The sequence below is a fragment of the Rhopalosiphum maidis genome, chromosome 3, assembly GCF_003676215.2.
Source record: "Rhopalosiphum maidis isolate BTI-1 chromosome 3, ASM367621v3, whole genome shotgun sequence".
Classification (NCBI taxonomy): Eukaryota; Metazoa; Arthropoda; class Insecta; order Hemiptera; family Aphididae; genus Rhopalosiphum; species Rhopalosiphum maidis.
The window spans coordinates 533,720-558,867 of NC_040879.1; the positions used below are offsets into that span (position 1 = coordinate 533,720).

At 34.1% G+C, this 25,148-nt stretch overlaps 1 protein-coding gene across 1 annotated transcript; it reads right to left on the reverse strand.

The window, feature by feature from the left end:
* Nucleotides 1-1,280: 1,280 nt before the first annotated feature.
* LOC113557695 lies at nt 1,281-10,634 on the reverse strand. The gene is made up of 3 exons (XM_026963255.1): nt 10,571-10,634; nt 9,799-9,917; nt 1,281-1,526 (listed from the first exon to the last, which is right to left on the reverse strand). Exons 1-3 carry the CDS (start codon nt 10,632-10,634, stop codon nt 1,281-1,283), a joined length of 429 nt encoding a protein of 142 aa, XP_026819056.1.
* Nucleotides 10,635-25,148: the final 14,514 nt, after the last annotated feature.

The following is a 25,148-nucleotide window of genomic DNA, read 5'->3' on the forward strand; positions in this document are numbered from 1 at the left end:
TGAAAATGTATAGTATTTAATTCAGGGGAGAAATTTTAATTTTATAGTTTACGTACACTACGTCACTAATTTGTTTTCAAATACAATTTCAGTACTCATAAAAACAACTAGGAAAATAAATCAAAAAATATGTTTATCTATGAATGTCTAAAATAAAATATATCTTTAATAACTGTAATACCTAACTCATAATATTCATTTTATTGTATTGTTATTTTTAAGATGCATTAAAGACACATTAAAGTACAAAAATACAACAGATAAAAAAAATTGAAATACTGTTAGGAACTTGGCATTTCCACGCATAGAAATAAAAACAAATATATTAAAATAAAATAAGTTTTTTTTCATATAACTTATAATGTTTGTACACTCATAGTTGTATAACCAGAGGAATCATGTTTAGAAAATGTCTTGGGAGCTCACTATTTTAAAAATACATATGTAGTTTTACTCAAATCTTCCGATATATTTCTTATTTTCATTAAATCCTTAGTTAAACAATAGTAACTAAAATATAATTATTTATTGTTTTAAATGTTCTAACATTTGATGATGAAATTCACTATACAATTAATACTTTGAGAATGTACATGACAAATATTAATTGATATTTTATAAAATGAAAACCGTGAGGGCTGAGAGAGCTACTGCCCCAGTACACAGCAGTCCTCGTGTACAACTTAATAAATACTCGAAAGGACAACTTATAGACATTCCATAATGTAATTATGCATGATTTCTGTTTAGCATTTAAAATTCGTTAGAATTAATAAACGTTTTAAAGTAAAAAAAAACTTATCATAATTTTTAATTGAAATAAAACAACTATTTTTATCGTTTTAATTTTTTAAGTTTTTAATTATTTGAATGAAAACATACATTTTTAATTTCATATTCTGAAGTAGAATATTTATCTGAGGATATACATAACAAATATTGATTTATAAGCTATAAGATATAACTTATCACTTATAATTATTTAAAGTTTAAGTAAACATAATAGTCGACCAACATTTTACGTAGTATCTCTTTATACTCCCACTCCCACATATAATAAAATATTTTCAAACACATTATAATATTTTAAAATAATGAGTGTTGTTTCATAAAAGAATCGCCCTGTATAATAAATATTATTGGTACAGCATCATTTTATGTACTTGGTAGTTTTTTTAAAAATTAGTATAGGTACTAATAAAATAAACATTTGCAAGATGTAATACAAGAAGTATTAAAACAATATATTTATTATATAGATAAATTAAAATATATAAAATTCAATTATCATTCCATTGAATAAGTCTTTGATAAAATTCTATTACTAGTAATGGGCAGTGTTTTTTCGCAGTACTCGCCCTCACGTATGTTATATCCTCAGTCTCCTTCCATTTCATTAAGAAGAAACGTTTACTATTATTTAATTGTTTTAAGCTGATGATTTTATCGGGTTGTAATCCATAACGAAATCCATTCATCACAAATATCCCTTTGTTATTGGATACAACTAATTTACTTTCCATGATCTGTTAAAAATTAATAAATAATAATTAGATACATTGTAACAAATATTGTAAAAAAGTCATTTTTTACTCGCAATGTTGAAGTTCCAATTGAAACACATTAAGATATAATATATTTTGAACAAAATGATAAATTATAGTTATTATAGTGCATTTCACATCAAATGTGACTCAAACACAGCGTGACGGGATTCGGTTTTTTGTTAAGATTACTTATAATAGCATTCAAATAAAGTGGGAAATTTAAAATTATTATATTTACATAACTAATGATAACACTATTTTATTTTATATTTTGGTGAGTTCTCAAGATGACTATATTGTTTTTTTTTTAGAATCAAAAATATGCACCTTAAATTGCAACAAAAATCATTTTAGTGATCAAATAGCTTAAAAACTATTTATCTATACAATAAATAACAATATTTTAGCACTTCAAAGAGAGAGTATATTAGATAGATATTTTGAAAACAATATGTTCATTTTAAAAAGATAGTAATTGACAAATGTCAATGTTATACTAATTTTTGAGTGCAGATTAGTATTATAATAAGTTTATAAATTAGGTGTACTTATCGACCAATTAATATTGAAAAATAAAATTGTAATTGTTAAAAACTATTTAATTGCACTTTATGTGTAAAAGTTAGATTGAAATAAAATAAATATCTATTTTTTTGGTGTTGACAAATATACAATGTACCTATTGGTTAAAAATTTGCTGAAAATGTTCCTTAAAATAAAACCTATTAACAAAATAGAAATATGTGCTACAACTGATCGGGAACTCTGTGCACGCTTATGATATGTATTAAGAAAAATGAAACATAAGCTACAAAATTCTTTTGACAATAAAATAATTTGTTCTCTTAACGCTTTTATTTGAATAATAGATGTTTCCGAATCAATTTATTTTTAATTCTAGCTGTAAAAATGTGCACAAAATGTATTAAAAAATTCCAGTTTACAAAATAATATAAAAATATAAGAAATACCCGAAGTATTAAACTTTAATAAATGAATGTTTTAACATGAAAACAACATTTCAAAAGAAAATAAACTATAAAATAAAACAGAACGTACTTACTTATCACTGACTTGGCTATTCCCGAAGATCCGAAAAAACGTATAATATGACGACGGGACAAAAAAAAAAACGAACGATTGTACTATGACCACTTCGTCATATACTAATTATCACACACTCATAAGGTATTGTCAATAATTTATTATTTTTGCAAACTGCTGCGTATACAGATAATAATATTAAATTATATTAGCGAGCAATGTTTCCAAACGATTGGACTTTTTCTACAACAAAATAGGTTAGGTACACGTTCTTTTGTCGGTCGATGCGCATCTATTTTCCCTCCACTTTTTCTCGTTTGGTCACAATCGTAAAATGCACGATAGAAACGGAACGGTTGGCAACGCGACTAACTCGTACACGTAGCCGTCGGGCCGTTAACAGTGTGAGAAATTTGGTCTCCGTGCTATTGACGGCGGCAGATAGCTCCGTGATTCGTGTACCTTATCTCCATTCAGTCTATGCTTCTCTGATAATACGGAGTATAAACACAGACATATAGTAAGCAGCACTGTCGACTGGGGATTTACATTGTTTGCCGGTTTCAGTTATACTATAGTCTGTGTGTCGTATTTGACACACGCAAAACTGGTTGCGGTAAACATGCCACCATGTACTCGGAGCGCTATAGCAACATTCCGTATTCATGGCGTATATGTTTTTTACAATAAGTACATTTTTATCGGAAAAAAATAAAAATTCATGCGCAGAAAGGGATTTTGTTGACCTTTTTTTGATATTATAATTTTTTTTTAACCAATTTCGGTTTAAACGGGCAACTGTTTAAGAGGACGTGTCACCCAGAAATATATGCCGCAAAAACATGTTTTCGTACTTCTAATAATACGGATTACTGAAGGGTTTCACGTGAAAAACACCTATTATGAAATTTGTAGAGGGGAATTTTATCTAGAATCGTATAGAACCCGATTTTCAATATTTTTTATTAATTATTCAAATAATTAAAACAATAAATAGTAAAAAAAAAAACCATAAAATTTATTATGAAATATTGGACGTTTGAAAAAAGATAACAAAAATTGGGCTCTATACGATTCTATATAAAATTCTCCTCTACAATTTTTACTATAGATTTTTTTGCTGTATAATACTTCAGTAAGCCGTATTATTGGAAGTACGAAACCATGTTTTTCGGTAAAAAAAAAATATAATTACGCTCGGACATGTGCTGCGCTCATCGACAGCGGCAGCCTTCGATACTCGTTCTTCATTCCTCCACCACGCACACAGTACCATACAATAGACCAAAACGAGTTTTCTTATCGTGACCGCGTATAGTTTATAAGTACTCAAATAATTATCGTACTGAAATAATAATACTGAGTATGAATGTATGATTGGTATGAATATTATTTAATTTTGTTCGAATTTATATTCATTATTCGTATTATTTGTGCTACTGCTATTGTATAAAATCATTTATCGTAAGGTTGAAGTTTTTCAACATATGATCAAAATTTTTTTTATTTTTAATAAAAAATTTAAATTAGTAAAAATTGCACATATTATTTATAATTGAAAAAATATAAAAGGAAAAACATGAATATCAATGATGAATATTGTTTTATATTTTCCTATAATTTAATTATTGTTCTCGTAAGTCGTAATAGTATATTAGTACCTATAGGCTCGAACACGGTCAAATGGCCGTTGTCGTTTCAACATTAAAACCATTTGCCATCGCCATTTCGCTGTTAAAAAATACCCGATAGGATGCATTAATAGATCAAATACGTCTATGGCATAAATAAAGCGGGGAGAAGTCCACCAAAAAAATTAAAAACAGGTGGGCAAGGTGATATCGCTCTGCTGTATATTAGAGATAGAGAATAAGTCACTATAATGGATGTGTTAAATTTGAATGCAATGACAGGTATTATTGTATGCGAAAAACGATTCTGAACGGAGATGATTTGTCAGTCTAGGATAATTAGTAGGGTATATTATATTATTTGTTACCTATATTTAAATTGTAATATATCGTAATTTTACATGATTTCATAAAAAATTAAATTTCATACGTTAATAAAATTATTTCAACGCTAGGAAATTTTTTTTTAGTTACTTGAAGGAAAACTCATGAAGAATCTTTTTTTGGTTTTTTAACCTAAAGTATAATTCACAAAAATTTTAAGAATGTTCTAAACTTCCTAGCAAATTTTCGCGATTTTGATATATTTCGTAAAGTACATTTTTGTCAGAAATAAATAAAAATTCATGCAGAAAATGCAAAAATGCAGAAAGGGATTTCGTTGACTTTTTTTGATATTATAATTTTTTTTTAACCAATTTCGGTTTTTACGGGCAACCGCTTAATGAGGACAAACAGGGCTGACCCCAATGTGCCCACATTAAGCGGAATCCACTGTATTGTAATAGCAATCGCCATCACAGCCAACCAATGCCTAAATTGTTTTGATTTTTGCTTAATCAATTAGCAAATATAAAACATATTATCGGTATTTTATTTTTATAATCAGTACCTACATTTCTATGAGATATTTAGAGTAGCATATTTTATATATATAAAAAAAAAACATTTAATTAATAGTCTTAAACTATTAATATACATACAGGATAATTTTTTTTTTATTATACACTCATTATTTTGTCAAGTATTAAATTGTTTACATTTTTTTTTCAAAATAATTTGTGTCATGCTTTTCTCGAACTGTTTGAAATTTTTTTTCACCCTTTTATTTAATAGTGAAACTTCTATCAACTTTTAATTTTCAAATGACAACCCCCATTTAAAATTTACTTAATTATTAAGCCTGTTTTTTTTTTTATGAATTTTAATGTTCAAATTATTATTTGTCGTTAATTTTTTAGCGAGATTAGCTTTTCAAAGTTGGATGGTTATACTTCTTATTTCTGAAGACCAGTAGACAAGTGGGTAATAGATAATAAAAGGCACATTTTTTCCTAATATGTTATAAACTCGTTATCAACTATCAACACAATGATGAACTTTGTACCTGTAGTATACCAACGCCACAGCGTAATATGTTTACCTAAGCGGCTAAGTCATAATAACCTGTAAGATGAACACCTAAAAACCTCAAACCACCCAACTTTGAGTAGCTATAACTCATTAACGGTTGAAAGAAAAATAATGATTTTAACGTTAAAATGCATAAAAAAATTAGCTCTACTATCTTATGACACTTTAAATATAAGTTACCATTTGAAAATCAAAAGTTGAAAGTTGGTATAATATAATATAGGTAATTCAGTATAAGAATTTACTTATATTTATTTTATGTATTTTTAGTACCAGTATTATATAAATAATATTAATGTGTAAGGTAAGTAGTACATAATATATAGGGGAGATTTTGGGAATTACAATCTCTTCAGATTTTTAGCTATAGAAATTTGTCAAAGTCCAAAGATAACAATTAAATTAATAATTTTGTACCCTGAAATCAGATGTATTTTAGGCCCTGCCTTTCAGATGATGTACGTAATCTACAACTAATCTATTCTAAGAATATTACTAGGTCTTGAAAATTGTTGAAACACTCATTATTTCAAAAAGTATTCATGTTTTTGAAAACATTTTTTTAAGTTTTTCACTTTTTTTAATGAAACATAGTTTTAATTTCATATTCCAAAGTAGAATAATTTTATGAGTATTTTGATACATAAAAATCGAATATAGGGCGAGTAGTTTATGAGTTATAAGTATTTAAAGGTTAGATGCCCCAAGTGGAGTGGTACATGGTTACCCCGCAAAATGTTTATCCACTACTCCGCTTATCTAAACTTTTAATAAACTCGTTGTTTTTTAACAACTTGAAACTATATAAAAAAATGTTTTCAAAAACATGAATACTTTTTGAAATAATGACTGTTTTATGATAAAAGAATCACGCTGTATAATATTATTAACTGTTGTAAATTTCTTCATATTTCCTATGAAATAACTACTAGTATTTTATATTTATATATTTCTTTTACTTATTATATTATAGTCTTATACTTAATATTTAGTAGTTTTTGTTTTTAGATTTACCTGGCCTATAATAATTTGAAAAAAAAAAATGAAAATTTTTCTTAATGAGAAGAAAGAATAATTTATATAAGTTCTGATGAAGATGGTGAATCCATTACAATCAATATTCAATATTCAGGAGAAAATGACGATAACCAAACCGATACAGATACAAATGATGACGAGGTAGTAAACATTAATTAATCTTGAATAAAAAAAAATATTTATATATTTATGTTGTATTTTCAAAACTTTAGAAAAAGTAAACAAAAACACTCTTGTAAGAGCAACTTAAAACAAATATTGTTATTAATTAAATAATTAAATATTTTATGTTAGAAATTTTTTTCATGTGAATGTATGGTTGTTGCGAGCCCATGGTTTGATTTTGGAAGAAGCAATGACTGCATAAGGCTTATTTTAAAGATGTGATGTTAAAAACGAGTGATAAGTAAATTAAAATAAAATACATTTGTTTAAATAATATATTCACTTGTTGAAAAATTATTTACTTTATACAAAATAAGATGAACAAATTACTATAGGGCATTAGAATTTCAATTTTTTTTCAATGAAACATGCTTTTCAAATAGCATGTTCAATATTTGTTTGAATCCAATTTGATCTAATTGGGATTTTCGATAAGGATTTAATACAATTTTGACAAAACAATGATAATACTAGACTTATTAATATGAAAAAAAAAATGTTCTAATTAAAAATGTTTGGTATCTATATTATATTAGATAAACAATTAACCGTGTTAAGTTGAAACAATCTTGGTGCAGTTACATACATGCATCAGTTATTGTTGTTCATTACTTACTAAATAAAATTAAACATTAACATTAACATTTGAAAATAAAACCAATTAAATTAATTAAATTATTTTTTTTTTTAAATTAGAGCATAATAGCTCAATTATTTAAAAAATTCAATGTAAAATAGTAACTAATATTAATCATAAACTCAACATATAATTTATGTTAATATGTTATAATTAACATATTTCTGTTAATATATGCATTAAGTAAAGACAGTCAAGTCTTGATATGTATAGACTTGTATTATTTATTATTCTCTATATTTTATGGAGAAAAATATAAACAAATTTGAAGTTACAAGCATAAACATGATAACTTATGATTATGAATATTATCATTAAAAACAATCAAACTCAAAAATTACAAACACTGACATACTAACATACTACTGTAACTTTGTATGATACAAATAGTGTTATTAATGTATCTCTTATGTTGGTAAGATTTATCAATATTAGGCGATAATTGTCAACATGAACATCCAAGTACTGTACTCTACACCAAAATACCAAAGCAAAACACAAACCAACACACCGCTACCGAACCCACACTGAGATCGGAAAACCACGCTCAGCAATCAAATGTTGACGTGTCCGATGCTACTTTTGGAAATTTGCGGTTATCGGACACAACTCGCGAGTCGTTGGGAACGGGAAAAGATTACCCGGTACATGTGTACATACAAATAAATTAATGGTACAGCATTAACTAAACTAATACAATACGTATAATAATAATAATCGGATCAACACCATAACACACAACAAAGTAATTACCTATATAATGTTAGACCTAGCGGGCGCCCTGTAATAATAGATTATAATAGCTAATAAAGTAATAATAATAATTTACATACTCCGGCCAATATGACAGAGTATAAAAAAAATACAAATAATAATAATAGATCAAAATAGACAATAGAATATAAAATACGACCTGATCTCGTACGAAGCGGGACGAATACGCAGAAGACCACTCCATCGGTTACAACCTGAACTCTGGGGACTGCAACGGGTTCTTCAAATCGGTACTTTCTCGGCCTTCTCCACAGGTCAGCAATTGGCTGGTAAATAACTACGTATTATTTGCACAATCGCGGATCCAACCGCGTGGTACGCAATCCACGGGAGGATGAACAATAATACAGTAACACGCGATGTTTATTATATACATATATACGGTGTGTACGGCTCGTAAATGCCGACAACACAGTCGACTAAGGAAATTGACGGCACGTAATATATATACCTATATATATATATATATTAATAACGGGGCTAACTGGCCGCGGCGGTATTAGGGTGGTGAACTTCGTAGCGTCCGACGAGTTCAACTCAAAGAAACTGATTTGTCGTCGGCGACGCAAAAAAAGAACGCGTAGTCGGCAAAACGGCTTAAACTACGAATAAACGCGTTGTCTGCACAACATAGTGCTAAGCGGCAAGCGAACGCAACGGTGCGTCGGGCTTGACTAGTCTGAGTTTGACCGCCTGGAAAAGAATAATAATATAAGTTTAAAGGCTGGCGTTACAGCTTATAAGTTAGCACTCCAGACGGGACGGCGAACTTAGGAGGGGGTAAAACCAGCTCGAGAAGATACGCCACCCGCTACACGGTCTAGGGAGATTATCTAATATCTAATCAGGATGTGGCGCGATAATAGATCTACGTTCGAACCAAGGTGTATGGTGTCTAAGGTATCACTTGTTTGAAAACTTGATTGAAAATTTTACTACAGATAGTCATCACCACCGGGAACGCTGTATGTCCTATGAAGGCCAATAAATGAACATTTTTGTACGTCAAGCCATAGAAAATTAAAAATATATTATGATTTAAGGAATAAAATTCAAAATTTTTTTATTGTAAATGACTATAATGACACATGTTTTAAATTATTAGTATGCGTGTATTTAAATACTGTCATTACTCATTTTTAAATTTCCTATTCCAAAATAATATACAAGTTTAATGCTTTTCGTGTTACATTCATTCGTGTTAGTATTCATAATAATTACATGGACGTAAAAAGTTTAATTTATAATCTATTACTATTAACTATACGTTAATGCAGATTAAATTATTTTAAACATTGTAATATAATATATCTATATTCTGTATAAAAAGAATAATAATTTACAAAAATCAATGTTTTATTTAAATATTCATACTATTTGTAACACGATATAATTGAAGTGTGGAATAGAAAAATTCCACGGGCTGATAGGAATTTAACATTAAAAGACTATGTATGTGAATTCATTTTCTGGCTGATTGTATAATCAAAGAAAAAGTTTTTAAGGGGGCTGATAGGAAGGACATACAATACAAATTGTATAAGCCTACATTAATAGCTGGAGCAGTTCCTACTCTTTTCCCAAATTTACCAGAATATTTGAGTGATAAAACTATGAAAAGAAAGCCACCTAAACTGAAGATTGCTTCAACAAAAATAGTACAGCTAACTGAAATGCATAATTATATTTTATTAAATATGTAGATATAGTGTGTCGTAATCGATTATTTTTGTTTCCTAAACAATATTTATTAAATCTAATTTCTTCATATTAATTATTACGTTCCTAATAAAACATATTTTTAAAGTGCTTTATCAATCATCGAAAAATATAAAAATATGGTCGTATCAGAGCATAACAATATTAAAATATCATATTTCAATAGTATTATCTAGAAAAAAATGTACCTATTGCAATTTGCAAGTATTAATGTTAAGGCATTTTGTATTTAACAGTATGAAAACATAGGTCTTCATAGGACAGGAAGCGCATTCTGGTGTCTATAAAACTGTAGTAATAATTTCAATCAAAAGTGTGTATGCATAGGGATCTAGAGTGACGACACCTTATCAATACATCTTGGTTCGAACATGGCTATAATGATTAAATTCACCTCGCAGAAAATATGCATATCTATAATATTCATGATAAATAAGGAATATTACGATTAGTTTTGTACAAAAATGGTGCAGTTGGATTTCAGAGCTGATTATATACTGTATATGCTATACAAGTATATATCGCAGACATAGTAAATTAGTAACATTTCGTACCTAATAATATAGTGTAAAAACTACAAAAGAACGAAAAATAATACAGACCGCCATGCATGACAATGGGCCGCTTTTGTAATCCTCCATTTTTAGCAGATAAAACAATGAACATCTTAGGAAGAGGGACAACGTTTGAGATCAGCTCTAACGTTCTGGATATAAATATGGGTCTAGTAAAGTGGTATGATAACAAACCCATCTATTTATGCTCCAATATTATGGCATCAGCAGAAGTTTTAGCAAAACGATAGAATCGCGAAAAAAAGATTATATACATATTGAAAGACCAGAAATAGTACGTCACTATAATAAAACAATGGGAAGCGTCAACAAGCACGACCAACTAGTAAATTTTTATCATTGTTTTATTAAATCTAAAAAATGGAAAATGCATATGGTCAATCAGGCCTTCGACATGGCTGTAAGTAATAGTTAGAGTATGTTAAAGATACTAAAAAATTAAAAGTCTTACTAAATTTTTGAATGAGATTGAGAGAAGAATTAATTTATGTGGACAAAACAGTCAGTAACTCCCCCTTCGAAGAAAAAAGGATGACCAACGAATACACCATCACCTGTTGTCAAAAAAAATTATAATCAGAAAATCAAAAAATTAAGTTAGTTGATTTACGACCATAAAATATTAGATTATATGATCAGTTGATTTATTTATATACAATATACCACAAATATTTTGAAGGAAATTAAATTGTTAGATCTTAAAAAAAAAAAAATATAAATGTGTCATAGCGTTTGATTGAAATATGCTATTTTTATACCGTTAAATCCCAATGTATATTGCGAATTATTTGAAAAAACAATTTTTTTTTAAAGAAAAAAAAAAAAAGTTCATTCGCTCCGTGACTGTTGTCCGCAACACACGTATCAGTTATCCATGCACGCATTTTCTTTTGTTTCTCAAGTCCAACCTAACCAATTTAATTGTGAATGGTGTCAAAAAAATCTGGATATCGGCCTGTGTTTCCCACTGCTGTCATCGCCACGGTATTTCAACCTCTCAAGCCCAAATCATCCAAAAACTGGTAATATAATTACTATACTACGTCTAAACGGTATCTACGTAATTAATTGTCGTCCACGCTCCCCGGCGTTGCCGGCGGCAGCTATTTATCTAATCTAACCAAAGTCGCGATAACGATAACACGCACAATGAACCGCAATAATAATACAAATACTACTGATTCGAAGAATAAAATCTCAAATAAAAATAAAACAAACTCTGCATCGTCCAGTCGTATACAGAGTGCATCAAGTGATGTGTTCGAAAATTCTGACATGGACATAGACGTTACCAACAAAAAGTCTAGTAAAACCAGTAGGAATCTTTCATCCTCTGGCGAATTTTCCACAAGCAAAATAGCTAAGACGACCCAAAAAAGTATATTTTCAACAACAAATAGATACTCCTGCCTTGCAGTTGAGGACAACTCAGAGATAGCGTTCCCATCTCAAAATCCATCAAATGAAGCATCAGACGACATTAGTGAACCCGCCAAACCTCCACCATCTCCACCGCCAATTATGGTTCATGGCGTACTTGATTTTGTTGCGCTTCGCAACGATTTTCTCAAATTGCTTGGTGCTGAAAATTTCTTATTCAAATCATCCACTAATGATTTAAAAATCCTGACTAAAAACTCCGACTCTTATAGAGCTGTGATAAAGTATTTAATTGAAAATAAAGCCGAGTATCATACCTATCAACAACGTGAGAACAAAGCTTTTCGTGTTGTTGTACGTAATATTCATCCTTCCACCTCTTTAAATGAGGTCGGAATCGCCATTCAAGAAATTGGCTTCACAGTGCGTCAAGTTGCTAATGTCCGTCACAAAACAACAAAAAATTTGCCTCTCTTCTTTGTCGATCTTGAACCTGCTGAGATTAACAAAGAAATATTCCAAGTAACATCCATTCTTCACACCAAAGTTCGAATCGAAGAACCACATAAACGTCGGGATGTAATTCAATGCCAAAACTGCCAGAAATACGGCCACTCCAAAAGCTATTGCTCACACCCACCTCGCTGCGTCCGCTGCGCTGAATTTCACACATCTTCATCTTGCACCATATCCATAGATCAATCTCCAACGTGTGCTCTCTGTGGAGGAAGTCATCCGGCGAACTACCGCGGATGTTCCGTTCACAAAGACTTACAGAAACTTTACAATAATTCCAAAGCTACAACTAAACAAAATGTTAATTTAAATTATAATGTAAATGGGGGTAAAACCACTAGCGATGGAACACTCTCTGGTCAACCCAATCTCAATTTAAATAATACCAAGGAATTCCCAAGCCTTCCGACAAACGTGTCTCACCCACAAGATAGCAAAGACAAATCAAATTACTACAAAAAAAATCATTACAATTCAAATATGTTTAATACTCAACCCGATAACAATCTAACCTCTCAATTTTCCTCATTCTCATCAAAATTAAAATTAGTAATAAATCCTTTAATCCAACTTCTCACTACTGTCATAAATAAACTAGTCCTAAAAGATGTTAAATAAACAAGCGAACGTAAACTCCCTTAGAATTTTTCTTTGGAACGCAAACGGTCTTAAACGTCATGAACCCGAACTGCTCAACCTATTCACTGAAAAACATATAGACATTGCACTTATCGCAGAAACTCACTGCACTTCAACTTCTAAAAACTTTTTCCCCGGGTACAACATTTATCGAGTCGACCACCCTGATGGCTCTGCTCATGGGGGCTCGGCCATTATAATTTCAAAAAAAATACAATGTCAACCGTTACTGAATTACAAAACTAACACTATTCAAGCCACAAACATCCTAATTACTCTGAATCAAATCCCCACAACTATAACCGCAGTTTATTGTCCTCCAAGGCCTGCAATATCACCTGAACATCTCTCCCAGTTTCTGAACTCACTCGGCCGCTCATTTCTTATAGGCGGTGACCTCAATGCCAAACACTCGCAATGGGGCTGTCGAACCGATAACACTAGAGGTCGGTTGCTTCAAAATATTATACTGAACACAAGAATAACATTCATATCTCCTCCAGGACCTACTTACTGGCCTTCCCACCAAAATCGGCACCTCGATATTTTAGATTATTTTCTAACCACAATCCCGAGACACATTACTCATTCCATAAAAAATCTAGCAGATCCAGCATGTGACCATAGTCCAGTTCTTCTCAATTTGAATTGTAAGATTTACTACAATCCTCCCCGTCCTTCCTTAGCGAAAGGACCAGTCAATTGGAGTTCCTTTTCAAAAAATTTAGAAAATGCCACTAACCTAAAAATCTCACTCAAATTAACCGAACAAATCGATGAAGCCGCGCAAAACCTAACGACCTCAATTCAAACCGCCGTTTATAATGCATCGTATGTCAAAAATACACCCGAAAACTCAAAGCATAATATCCTTCCTCCCCAAATCCAAAAATTAATAGTAAAAAAAAGAAGGGTTCGCCCGTTGTGGCAAAGATCCAACCTGCCTTCTGATAAACGGCTATTAAATAATCTATCAAATTTGATCAAAAAACTCATTTCAAAACACAAATCCAACTTTTTCCAAGAAAAATTTCAATCACTAAATTCCAATGACGGCTCTCTATGGAGAACTACCAAAAATATACTCAAAATCAAAGAACAAGCTACACCGCTCAGTGGTCCAAATGGAGAGCTAGCGATCTCTGACAAAGACAAAGCGGAACTTTTTGGAACCCATCTCTCAAATATATTTACACCACATTCTAATGTTAATCCCGAATCCGCACACCTCGACAACATTACAAGATTTCTTAATAGTCCTTTACCAATGTCTCTCCCAGCTAAACACACAACCCCAAATGAAATCAAATACTTAATTAGCAAACTAAAGCCAAGGAAGTCACCTGGATATGACTTAATTACAAACAAATTATTACAACACTTACCCAATAAAACTCTATTACTTCTCACATTTATTTACAATTCCATGTTAAGACTCTCTCACTTCCCCCAAATCTGGAAATTTTCTATAGTAATACTTATACATAAACCTGGTAAACCCAAACACTTACCGTCATCCTTTAGACCTATAAGTCTACTACCAGTTTTAGCCAAATTGTTCGAGAAAATTATCCTTAAAAGAATTAGACCACTTATTCATTCTGAAGTGTGGAGTACCGTCGTGTGAGGTTTATCTTGGTTGTTAGTGTCAAATGAAGTAACACAGGTGTTGGTTATAGGTATATATATTATATTATAATTACTGATTTACGAACTTAACACTGAATACATCAATATTGATATGAATTAAACACTAAAGAAATGAATATTTAAATGAATTACACACTAAAGAAATGAATATTAAATACTAATATTACGAGAGGATCTGATTAAAACTATACGAGGTTCTGCTATAAAAATTATAAGATGCTCTGCTGAGTAACGCAGGTGTCACTCTCTCTTTAGACCAGACTCGACTAATTACCAACAGACGGGGCGCGTTGCAACGGTCCGTCCGAGGTCTTCAGTATGTGCTGACCCAGCCTTTTTGGTCACGTAGACCATCGTGAGAACCGAATCGGTCACACAGGTAATTTATCCTGAGTCAACGCATTTGAGCGTTATATATATGCAAGCTCCATCGGCACATATACATACACACATACATAAATGTATACGCAGTACATACATACATACATACATACATACATACATATATACATACACACAGGCATGCATATACAACATACCCCCAGCGTTAAACTGGAGCAGTCCCTGCGACCTAAGTTACTACTTTTACAAATTTCTTAAACTACGGGTACACCTAGTTACAATACCGCCACATGGTGTCTTTTATACTTAAACTAACTTAATTTTACTTCTAACTTAAAGACAATACAAAAAGGGTTTTTTTTTTTTTTTAAATTACAAACTTAAAGGTTATCTTGATCGTTTTTTGAAAGATTGTCCGCAATTTCCGGATTATACATTTTTATGATTTTATTCTTAAACCTTATAGCTACTGCACTTATAAATAATATAGAAAAGGTTATGGATATATAAAGCATGGTAATATGGAATTCTATTTTAAAAATAAACAATGGTTCTGTGGGTTTAGGCTTAAGTTCACTCGATTCCATCGCTCTATGAGCTAATGAATTAAAATCCTTAAATATTTTTACATTAGTGAGGTTCTGTGGCATAACTGAGCAAAAAGTTTCTGTTAATATTGATTTTATATTGAATTTACGATTTTCCGGTATTATATCAAGCTTAATATTTCTATTGGATTTAGAGAATGGTACGAGTATAGAACTTTTTGTATGAATTTCACAAGATGAGGAGGTGGTCAACCTACCCACACCCGAGATCTCAACTCTGAATGTATGCGGAGGATCTGTGCACTTAATCGTACATAAATCTGGTTGAGTATAGTACAACCAAGAGTTTGTCTTCGATAATCGATGCCAAATGGGTGTCTCTAATGTGACTAGTTTGACTCTACAGTCTTTTGAATGGGTGTTAAATTTAGTTAATTGAGATAACTCGCATAAGTTGGATCCCGTTCGGTAATGGATCGGTTGCTCACCCTTACAAAGTGTATATGACTCTAACTTACTACATGATTCCCATTGACTTACCCCTAATGAGATAAAATTTTCGTTATCGTTACTTAATGCTAGGTAGTCGATTTCAGGGGGAATTAGGGCTATGGTATTTTCGCCATATTGGATGGGTAGTGAAATAGGGTGATACATGGTATATTCCTCAACAGACGTTAAAGGTATTCCTATAAGAAAGACCAAGTAGTGTTCTCTATGCAGGATTGTTAGATCAGAGATTTGTAGAAATTCTGTTAGAGATTCTGCTTTAAGTTCTAGTGGCAATGCTGTTCCTACCGGTAAGTTCATCTTAATTTCCCTCAATTCCATGAGAAATTTCTCCGATGAAAACACGCTTGTATGTATTTCGCCATTCATTGCTGAGTTAATTACGGCCATTAAATTTTGGGTTTCGTATGAATACTGATTAAGTAAAATTTCGAAAAGAAACGCCTGTTCCAGTAGCCTTGTTTTAAATTCTATTTTGTCAAGCTTTTGTATGACTACTCTAGTTTGCTCTTGTAAATACTGGAGATTTTCCTCCAGTTTTTCCTGATGCTCTGTGATCTTCTTTATCTGTTTGTCTGTATCCACCTGCATGATTCTTATCCTCTCCGAGCTTAAGGTGATGTTCTGATTTCTGCTTAGACTGAGAGCTATTATTTGTTTGAATATGAAATCGGTGTCAATATTTGAATACATGCCATACAAGACTTTCACCATCCGTTGTACTGTGTGGACCAATCCTCGTCGTATCCTAGCTTCCCCCGTGTATTTATCTCCAATGGAAAGCAGCATATTACGATGACTGGTTTCGATTTCATACAGGTAGGGCAATGTTGCTCTTGAAAATACCTGTACGAATTGTTCGCATGCATTTGATATTTCCGTACTTCCGAACCGCTCTGTCATTTGTCCGCAAATTTTTGCGGTAGCTTCATACAGCGACATTATATCCTGGTATTTATAACCCGGATCTGCGAGGTCGATGTATGCTACTAAGTCCCAATTGAGATCTGATATCTTCATTGACCCATGGTGCTCGAAATATAAACCCTGATGATCTTGGTATGACGTGATGTTATAGGCATACGTGGATAACTCTACAGGATGTTCCGCTTTATGTTCTGAGGCATCAGAGGTGATTATGATTGATTGAGATAAAATTCTGAAACAAGATTTACGTTTTCTTTTCATAATTAATTCCAGTTCCCAATAAAGCTTATATACAGTGCTTTGATCCTTAATTGTAGTTAAGCAGAAAATGATTTTTTTTTTTCACTTAAGATTATGTTAGTATTTACATTCCCAGATTTATCAAGCTATTCACAATGTTCAGTCCGCAAAAACACGAATAAGATTCTTGTGTACTGTCACCCTTTTACGCTCTTTTTGTAAGGTTACATTTTCGTTGGCTTTAAGCTCGATTACTTCATAAGGTCCCAGCCACTTGGGGCTGAGTTTCCCTTTTCTTGCACTATTCTTGAGCAATACACGATCACCTACATGTACAGTGATTTGATTTTGCTTTTGGTCATAATACTCTTTCGTCTTTAGTTTTTGTTCCACCAGGCGATCCCTGGCTATTTGATGTGACAGTTGGAGTTTCTGCTTTAACTCCAAATGATAATCCTCATAATTGTACCGAGGTTCTGGGGGTTTCATGAACGAATTTGGCATGTTTATGGTGCGCCCATACATTAACTCGTATGGCTGCTTTCCAGTGGAACGATGTTCTGATGAATTGAAAACGAACATAGCATACGGTATGAATGTATCCCAGTTCATTTGATCCTGGTCTATGAAATGCCGAAGGTATTCCCCCAGAGTCCGATGACTCCTTTCCAAGGCTCCGTTAGCCTGTGGGTGATACGGCGAGGTGTTGCATTTTTTTATTTTCAGCAGCTTGCATGTTTCAGCTAATACTCGGCTCAGAAACTCTGTCCCCTGATCACTGACCAATGCTCTCGGAATTCCATGAAGACATACGCATGACGTCACAAAGTGATACGCCACTGTATTAGCCTCATGGTTGAACATAGGGACGGCCATTGAGAATTTGGTTAGGTCATCCTGCATTGTCAGGATATATGCATTATTGCTGTCTGTTTTCGGTAGAGGACCGACCACATCGATAAACACCTTTTCGAAAGGTTCCGTCGCTGTAGTACTTATAATCATAGGCTGCCTGATATTCTTGTTACTTGTTTTGTGTATTTGACATGACGGACATTTGGAGACGTACTCTTTTACGTCATCCGCCAATCCCTTCCAGTTGAATTGCATCTGAATACGCTTCAATGTTTGGTTTATTCCGCGATGACCTCCTAGCGGGCTGGCATGGTACTCTGCCAAAACTTGTTGTTTTTCTGAGTCCTTCAACTCAGTTTGAGGATACACATGGATCTCTATGTTTGTTTCCTTGAATATAAACCGGAACATGGTCCTAATCGCAGACCAATCTAGTTGATCACTTCCGCTACCAATCGGAGGAAGCGCCAGCTTTTCAATTTTGAGTTCGATGCAGATAGCTCTGAGGTTCTGTATTGCCAGAAACATGTCCTCTAAAGATGATTTTTGCCAATATTTGCATTTAGTAATCATGTACAAGATATACCGATCCTCTTGTCGAATATATACAACTTCGTGGATTTTTGGATTTTGGCTCTTTAATATTTCTACGTTGCCAAATTTTCTACGAAACATGAGAGCTGTGCCTTGGTTCATTTTCAAGTCTTGTGATACACAATGCGCTAAGCTGTAATCTGATGGAGCGTCAAATAGATCCCCTGTTTCCTCTATAACTTTATTGTTGGTTATTGATTTTCCCTCCACTAGCTCCAAGTAAGTGTCGAAATTCAGTTGTGTGAGTGGAACGAAGGTACTGTTTAGCATAACTCGTCCCATTCGACTTAACGCGTCCGCATTTGTATTTGCTACACCTGGTTTGTACACCACCTCATACTGATATTCGGCCAACTTAAGCCTCCAGCGCATGAGTCGGGACCCCGGGTCCTTCACATTGAATAGCCACGTGAGTGGCTGATGGTCGGTGTAAATTCGAAACTTTCGACCTAAAAGATACGGCCGGAAATGCTTGACTGACCAAATTATGCTTAACAGTTCCTTTTCTGTAGTGCTATAATTTTGTTCCGCTTTGTTTAGTGTACGCGATGCGTAGGCAATAGGTAGGTCATGACCTATTTCACCCTGTGAGATAATGCTGCCAATAGCGTACTGACTTGCGTCCGTTGTTAATACGAATGATTCCTCAAAATTTGGATATTGAAGAATCGGGGCTGTTACCAGTTTTTGGATGAGTGCCTCGAACGCTGTCTGACACTCTGCGGTCCATTCAAAAGGTTGGCCCTTCTTTAACAACGACGTCATTGGCTTTGTGATTTGGCTATAGTTTTCAATGAATCTCCTATAATAACCCGAGAGTCCGAGGAATTGCTTAATTTCGGTTGGATTTCTGGGTACGGGGTGATCTCGTACGCAGCTGATTTTTGTCGGATCGGGTCTCACACCCGCATCCGTTATTAAATGTCCGAGGTAGATGACTTCGCGTCTAAGGAATTGACATTTGTTCGGTTGAAGCTGTAGGTTGAATTTCCGCAATCGTTGGAATACTTCTTCCAGCCTAGTCTCGTGTTCCATTAGATCGACTGCGTGTATAATAATATCATCTAGATATACAAACGCCTTCATACCATTCAGTCCTGTCAACACGTTGTTCATCAAACGCTGGAACGTGCTTGGGGCACCACATAGTCCGAAGGGCATTCGGACAAACTCGAAGTGACCTTTGTCTGTTGAAAATCCCGTCTTCTCACAGTCTTGTGGTCGAATTGGTACTTGATGGTAACCACTGGCGAGGTCTAGCGTAGTGTAATATCTGGAGCGTCCTAGTTGGTCCAGAATTTCATCGATCCTTGGAATTGGAAAAGCATCCCCGATGGTAAGCTGGTTGAGACGGCGAAAATCCACACAGACCCTGAATTGTGGTTTCCCGTTCGCGTCAGGTTTCTTAGGTACCACTACTAGAGGTGCGTTCCATGGCGATTCTGACGGTTGAATAATATTATCCTCTTCTAATTTTTCCATTTGCTCGACAATCACCTGTCTATGAGCGTAGGGAAGCCTATATGGCCTGATGTTTACTGGAGCCGTTCCTTCCGGAATTTTGATTTCATGCTGGATCGCTGTGGTGAACGATAGAGGTTCTCCCTCAAAATGGAATAAATCCTGATATTTTTTACATATTCGTAGGAGGCTGGCTCGCTCCTCGTGATTTAGGTGGTCCATTCGAATTGTTTCTGTTAACCTTTTTTTTCGGCTCTCTTTAACTTTCTGTTCTTCTATTTGATGACAGACGTAGGCACCTGATTCTCTGAAGATTTCGTGTTGCACACCCCCCAGTCGGGGTGGAAACAATTCGATGGGATCCTCTGACGTGTTTATTACCGAGACCAATATTTGTCCATCCTTTACATGATTGACAATATTTCCCGATACAATCCCTTTTTCTCCGATGTTCTGCGCATGGATTATTAAGGTTGTTCCATCTTCCTTGTCTGTCAAGACGGGTATGAGTGTTTCCGAACGTGGTTGGATAATCTGAGGTTCTGGAGGTTCTGGATTTGGAGATTCTGTCGACAATGTAGAGGTTCTGAAGTTAATATTTATTCCATTGTCTCGAAGAAATGGAGCGCCCAAAATCCCTGCTTCTGATATAGGAAAGTTGTCATGCGTTACCTGGAACACGGCAATTGTATCTTCTGTTCCAAGTTGGATTTTTAAAGTGACTGATCCTATGGTGAACACTGGCTGTGAATTTATACCTGTTAGTTTGTAAATAGTGGTTTCGTCCACCAGTATATTTTTCTTCAGCTCTGAAAGTTTTATCATATTTACGTCACTACCAGTATCCACCAACAATCTTACTTTTTCCTTTACACACTGTTCAATCTTGAGCGAGGTCGTATTGTCTATCAATGCTGCTGAGAAGTGGAGGGCCGTTGCAGACTTAAAACAGCGCTCTGAATCTGCTGAACCGAACGTGCGCTGGTTGTGCTCGGCTCTGCCCCATTTCCCGCATTCTGATGCTCTGTGGTGACTTCTTTTGGGTCCTGTTCCTTTTTGCTGTTTACGTATCTCCTTTTGCGGCATTCTTCTAGCTCGTGCCCTTCTTTCTTGCAATATCTACATATCAATACATTTCTAACGGAGTTTTTGGAATTTTGTTGTCCACTTTGTTGATTGGCTCTAAACTTTTCTTGATCCCATTGTGATGCTCTGCAGTCTCTGGCAAAATGATTTGTTCTGCCACACTTGAAACAGCCCTTATTGGTGTTGTTGTTTTTACCATTGTTTCCATTTCTTGACACTCCGGAATAAGATTTTGATGGCTGTTGATTCTTGGTGTTAGTTTGTATATTGAACAATTGAGTTTCCTTCGCCAGGTTTCCCTCTGTTTCCTCTTCTAAAGCGAATACTAACGCATCGCTCAGCTTCTTAGGGCCTCGCGCTTTTAATAATATCCGATAAGATTCGGGTAAGCCGCTTATAAATGCGTTGAGCACCTGATTGTGTAACAACCTTTCAATATCCGTTCCATTCGCGTAATCCCCCCCCTCCATTGTTGCACTAATTAAGTCGTGTAATAATTGCTCCATTTTATTATAATATTCTTGCACTCCTTCATCAGGACTCTTCTTGCACGTGAGCAATTTCATGTGCAGCTGGGGTAGTAACTTTTTGGTTTCCGATATTTCCACAATATTTTTCCGGAATTCCTTGTACGTCGTTATGTCCTTATATCTTATCGACCGCAATGCTCTTCCTGATAGCTTAATTATCAGTCCCTGTACTAACAAATCGACCTGATCCGGATCGACAATCCTGACTGCGAAATCACACGCCCTTAGGAAATGATATGCTTGGTCGGAGCTTGTTCCATCGAAGTTCGGTACTACGCGCATTGCTGCGTCGATGCTTACTCCAGATTTGTGTGTTTCTGTCTTAAGATTAGAGGTTTCTAGCTTCTGTTGGTCTTCCATTTTTCCTATTTGTAGCTCTGAGTTGTTTTGACGTACTGTATTTTCCGAATATTTTTGATTTTCTTGATTCGATTGAGTTTCTGGACGTTCTGAGTTTGTCTTGTCTTTTTGATGTTCTGTATGCTGTACGTGCTGCTGATGTTCTGAATTTTGTTGATGTTCTGGATGTGCGTTGGTCACTTGCTTTCTTAGAAAATACCTGGTTGAACCTAAAAGCTCGTCCGCTTGTTCTATCGTCTCTCTTGCACTACGTAACCAACTACTTGGTTCATACAATTCTCCACTAGAGGGATCACTACTAGAGCTACTTAAATCTATTAAATCTGAATTGATGCTATCATTTGACCCTGAGTTCGACATGCATTAGCCAAAAATAAATAAATGAATAAATCCCAATTATTGAATAAATTAAATAGATTGACGTAAATTAGTTGTGAACAGTATTATAAATACTGAAATATATTAAATCTAAATTGGTGCTACCATTAGACCCTGAATTCGACACGCACTAGCATAAATAAATCCCGATTAACGAATACATTAAATAAAACTTACGCGATGATGCATAATAAATACCGCTGCATTATGATTATGTTGATTGTTATTGTTTACTGGTTGATAAGATTTCCGTTGATAGTGTGGCGGTGTTGATACGACGTCCGCTGATAGTGCTGTAGAACTGTCCCACTGGTGCGGCGGCGGCGGTGCGTACTGGAACGAAGACGTGTACAGCTCCCCTCCCTGACGGCGCGAATTATATCGCGGCGGCACTTCAATCACCGTGTTACTGATTTTTGAACGAAATCTGTGCTGGTGTATTGACACAAAAACCGATTACACTTGGACGGCGGTAAATCCACGTAGGTTAGTGATCTCTAAAATTGCACTGTCGTAAAGTGAATTACGACAATTCTTCGCTTTCAGAGATCCCACCGCTGCCACCAATGAAGTGTGGAGTACCGTCGTGTGAGGTTTATCTTGGTTGTTAGTGTCAAATGAAGTAACACAGGTGTTGGTTATAGGTATATATATTATATTATAATTACTGATTTACGAACTTAACACTGAATACATCAATATTGATATGAATTAAACACTAAAGAAATGAATATTTAAATGAATTACACACTAAAGAAATGAATATTAAATACTAATATTACGAGAGGATCTGATTAAAACTATACGAGGTTCTGCTATAAAAATTATAAGATGCTCTGCTGAGTAACGCAGGTGTCACTCTCTCTTTAGACCAGACTCGACTAATTACCAACAGACGGGGCGCGTTGCAACGGTCCGTCCGAGGTCTTCAGTATGTGCTGACCCAGCCTTTTTGGTCACGTAGACCATCGTGAGAACCGAATCGGTCACACAGGTAATTTATCCTGAGTCAACGCATTTGAGCGTTATATATATGCAAGCTCCATCGGCACATATATACATACACACATACATAAATATATACGCAGTACATACATACATACATACATACATACATACATATATACATACACACAGGCATGCATATACAACAATTCAAACAATATAATACCAGACACACAATTTGGTTTCAGGACATCCCACTCGACAGTACATCAAATACATAGAATTACTGATAAAATTCAAACTTCGTTCGAAAATAAAGAATACTGCCCAGGAGTTTTTCTAAATGTGGCCCAAGCCTTCGATAGAGTGTGGCACGAGGGCCTCCTATACAAGTTAAAATTATTCCTCCCAGCTCCCTACTATCTAATAATCCAATCCTACCTCTATGATCGTACATTTGTAGTTCGACAGGGCGACTCAATATCCTCCTACTTTCTAATCTCTGCCGGTGTTCCACAAGGAAGTGACTTATCACCCGATTTATTCAACATATATACATCAGATATTCCGAAAACAGATAACACAACCATAGCAACTTATGCAGATGATACTGCTATACTGTCCTCCAATTCAGACCCTATTCTATCTTCAAACTATCTCCAAAAACACCTCAATTTAATAAACACCTGGGCAACCAAGTGGAAAATTCTAATAAATCCCGATAAATCTTTCCAAGTGCCATTTACTCTGCGTAAACACAATCTCCCCTCGCTCCAACTTCAAGGAGTCGAGATTCCTTCATCGAACCAGGTAAAATACTTGGGAATTTTACTAGACAAAAGATTGACATGGGGACCTCATCTCAAGTCCAAACGTAAAATCCTAAACCACTGCCTTCATCTACTCAGGCCGATTCTTAAATCCAAACTGTCAATACACACAAAGTCCACATTGTACAAATCTCTACTCAGACCCATTTGGGCGTACGGTATGCAAATCTGGGGATGTGCCAAACCTTCTCAAGTCCGCACTATCCAAGCTTCCCAGTCCATCACTCTCAGGTTAATAGCCTCGGCCCCTTGGTACGTAACAAATGAAACCCTGCACAACGATTTAAGAATTCCAACAGTTGAACAACTAGCTAAATTATACTACAACAGATTTCACTCCAAACTGCAACATCATTTCAATCCTTTAATCATTCACCTAGCATCACGTAATCTTCCTGACAACCCTCCACGTCGACTTAAAAGAAATTGGTGTCGTGATCTATTAAATTAATTAATGAAGAAAAAATAAATTACTAGAGGGTACCACGCTGGATGATTTCCCTCATCATGTGCTTCATGTGTATTTTATTATGTATATAGTGTTATATCAGTCATCCATTTTACTTATTGTGTCATGTAATACAGATCGTAAATTTTCTAATAAAAAAAAAAAAAAAAAAAAAAGGAAAAAAAGTCGGGAATGAGTGGGTTTTAAAAAAAAATATTAATTTAAACTATTTAGTACGAGAAGGTCATAGGAAACGTGTCTGCTGTATTTACAAGAAAGAGCAAGAAAATAAAAATAAAGAATCGTCACAATCAAAAGTGAATGCATTCATAAGTTGTTCAGCTATCATGAAACTAAATGAGGAAA

Excerpts from the sequence above, each read along its gene's own strand:
- LOC113557695 (XM_026963255.1), bottom strand. The coding sequence starts at position 10,634 with ATGTTCATTGTTTTATCTGCTAAAAATGGAGGATTACAAAAGCGGCCC. Across the intron at positions 9,918-10,570 it reads GCCCATTGTCATGCATGGCG|TTAGCTGTACTATTTTTGTT; the intron begins GTCTGTATTATT and ends TATGCATTTCAG. Across the intron at positions 1,527-9,798 it reads GAACTGCTCCAGCTATTAAT|ATCATGGAAAGTAAATTAGT; the intron begins GTAGGCTTATAC and ends AATTTTTAACAG.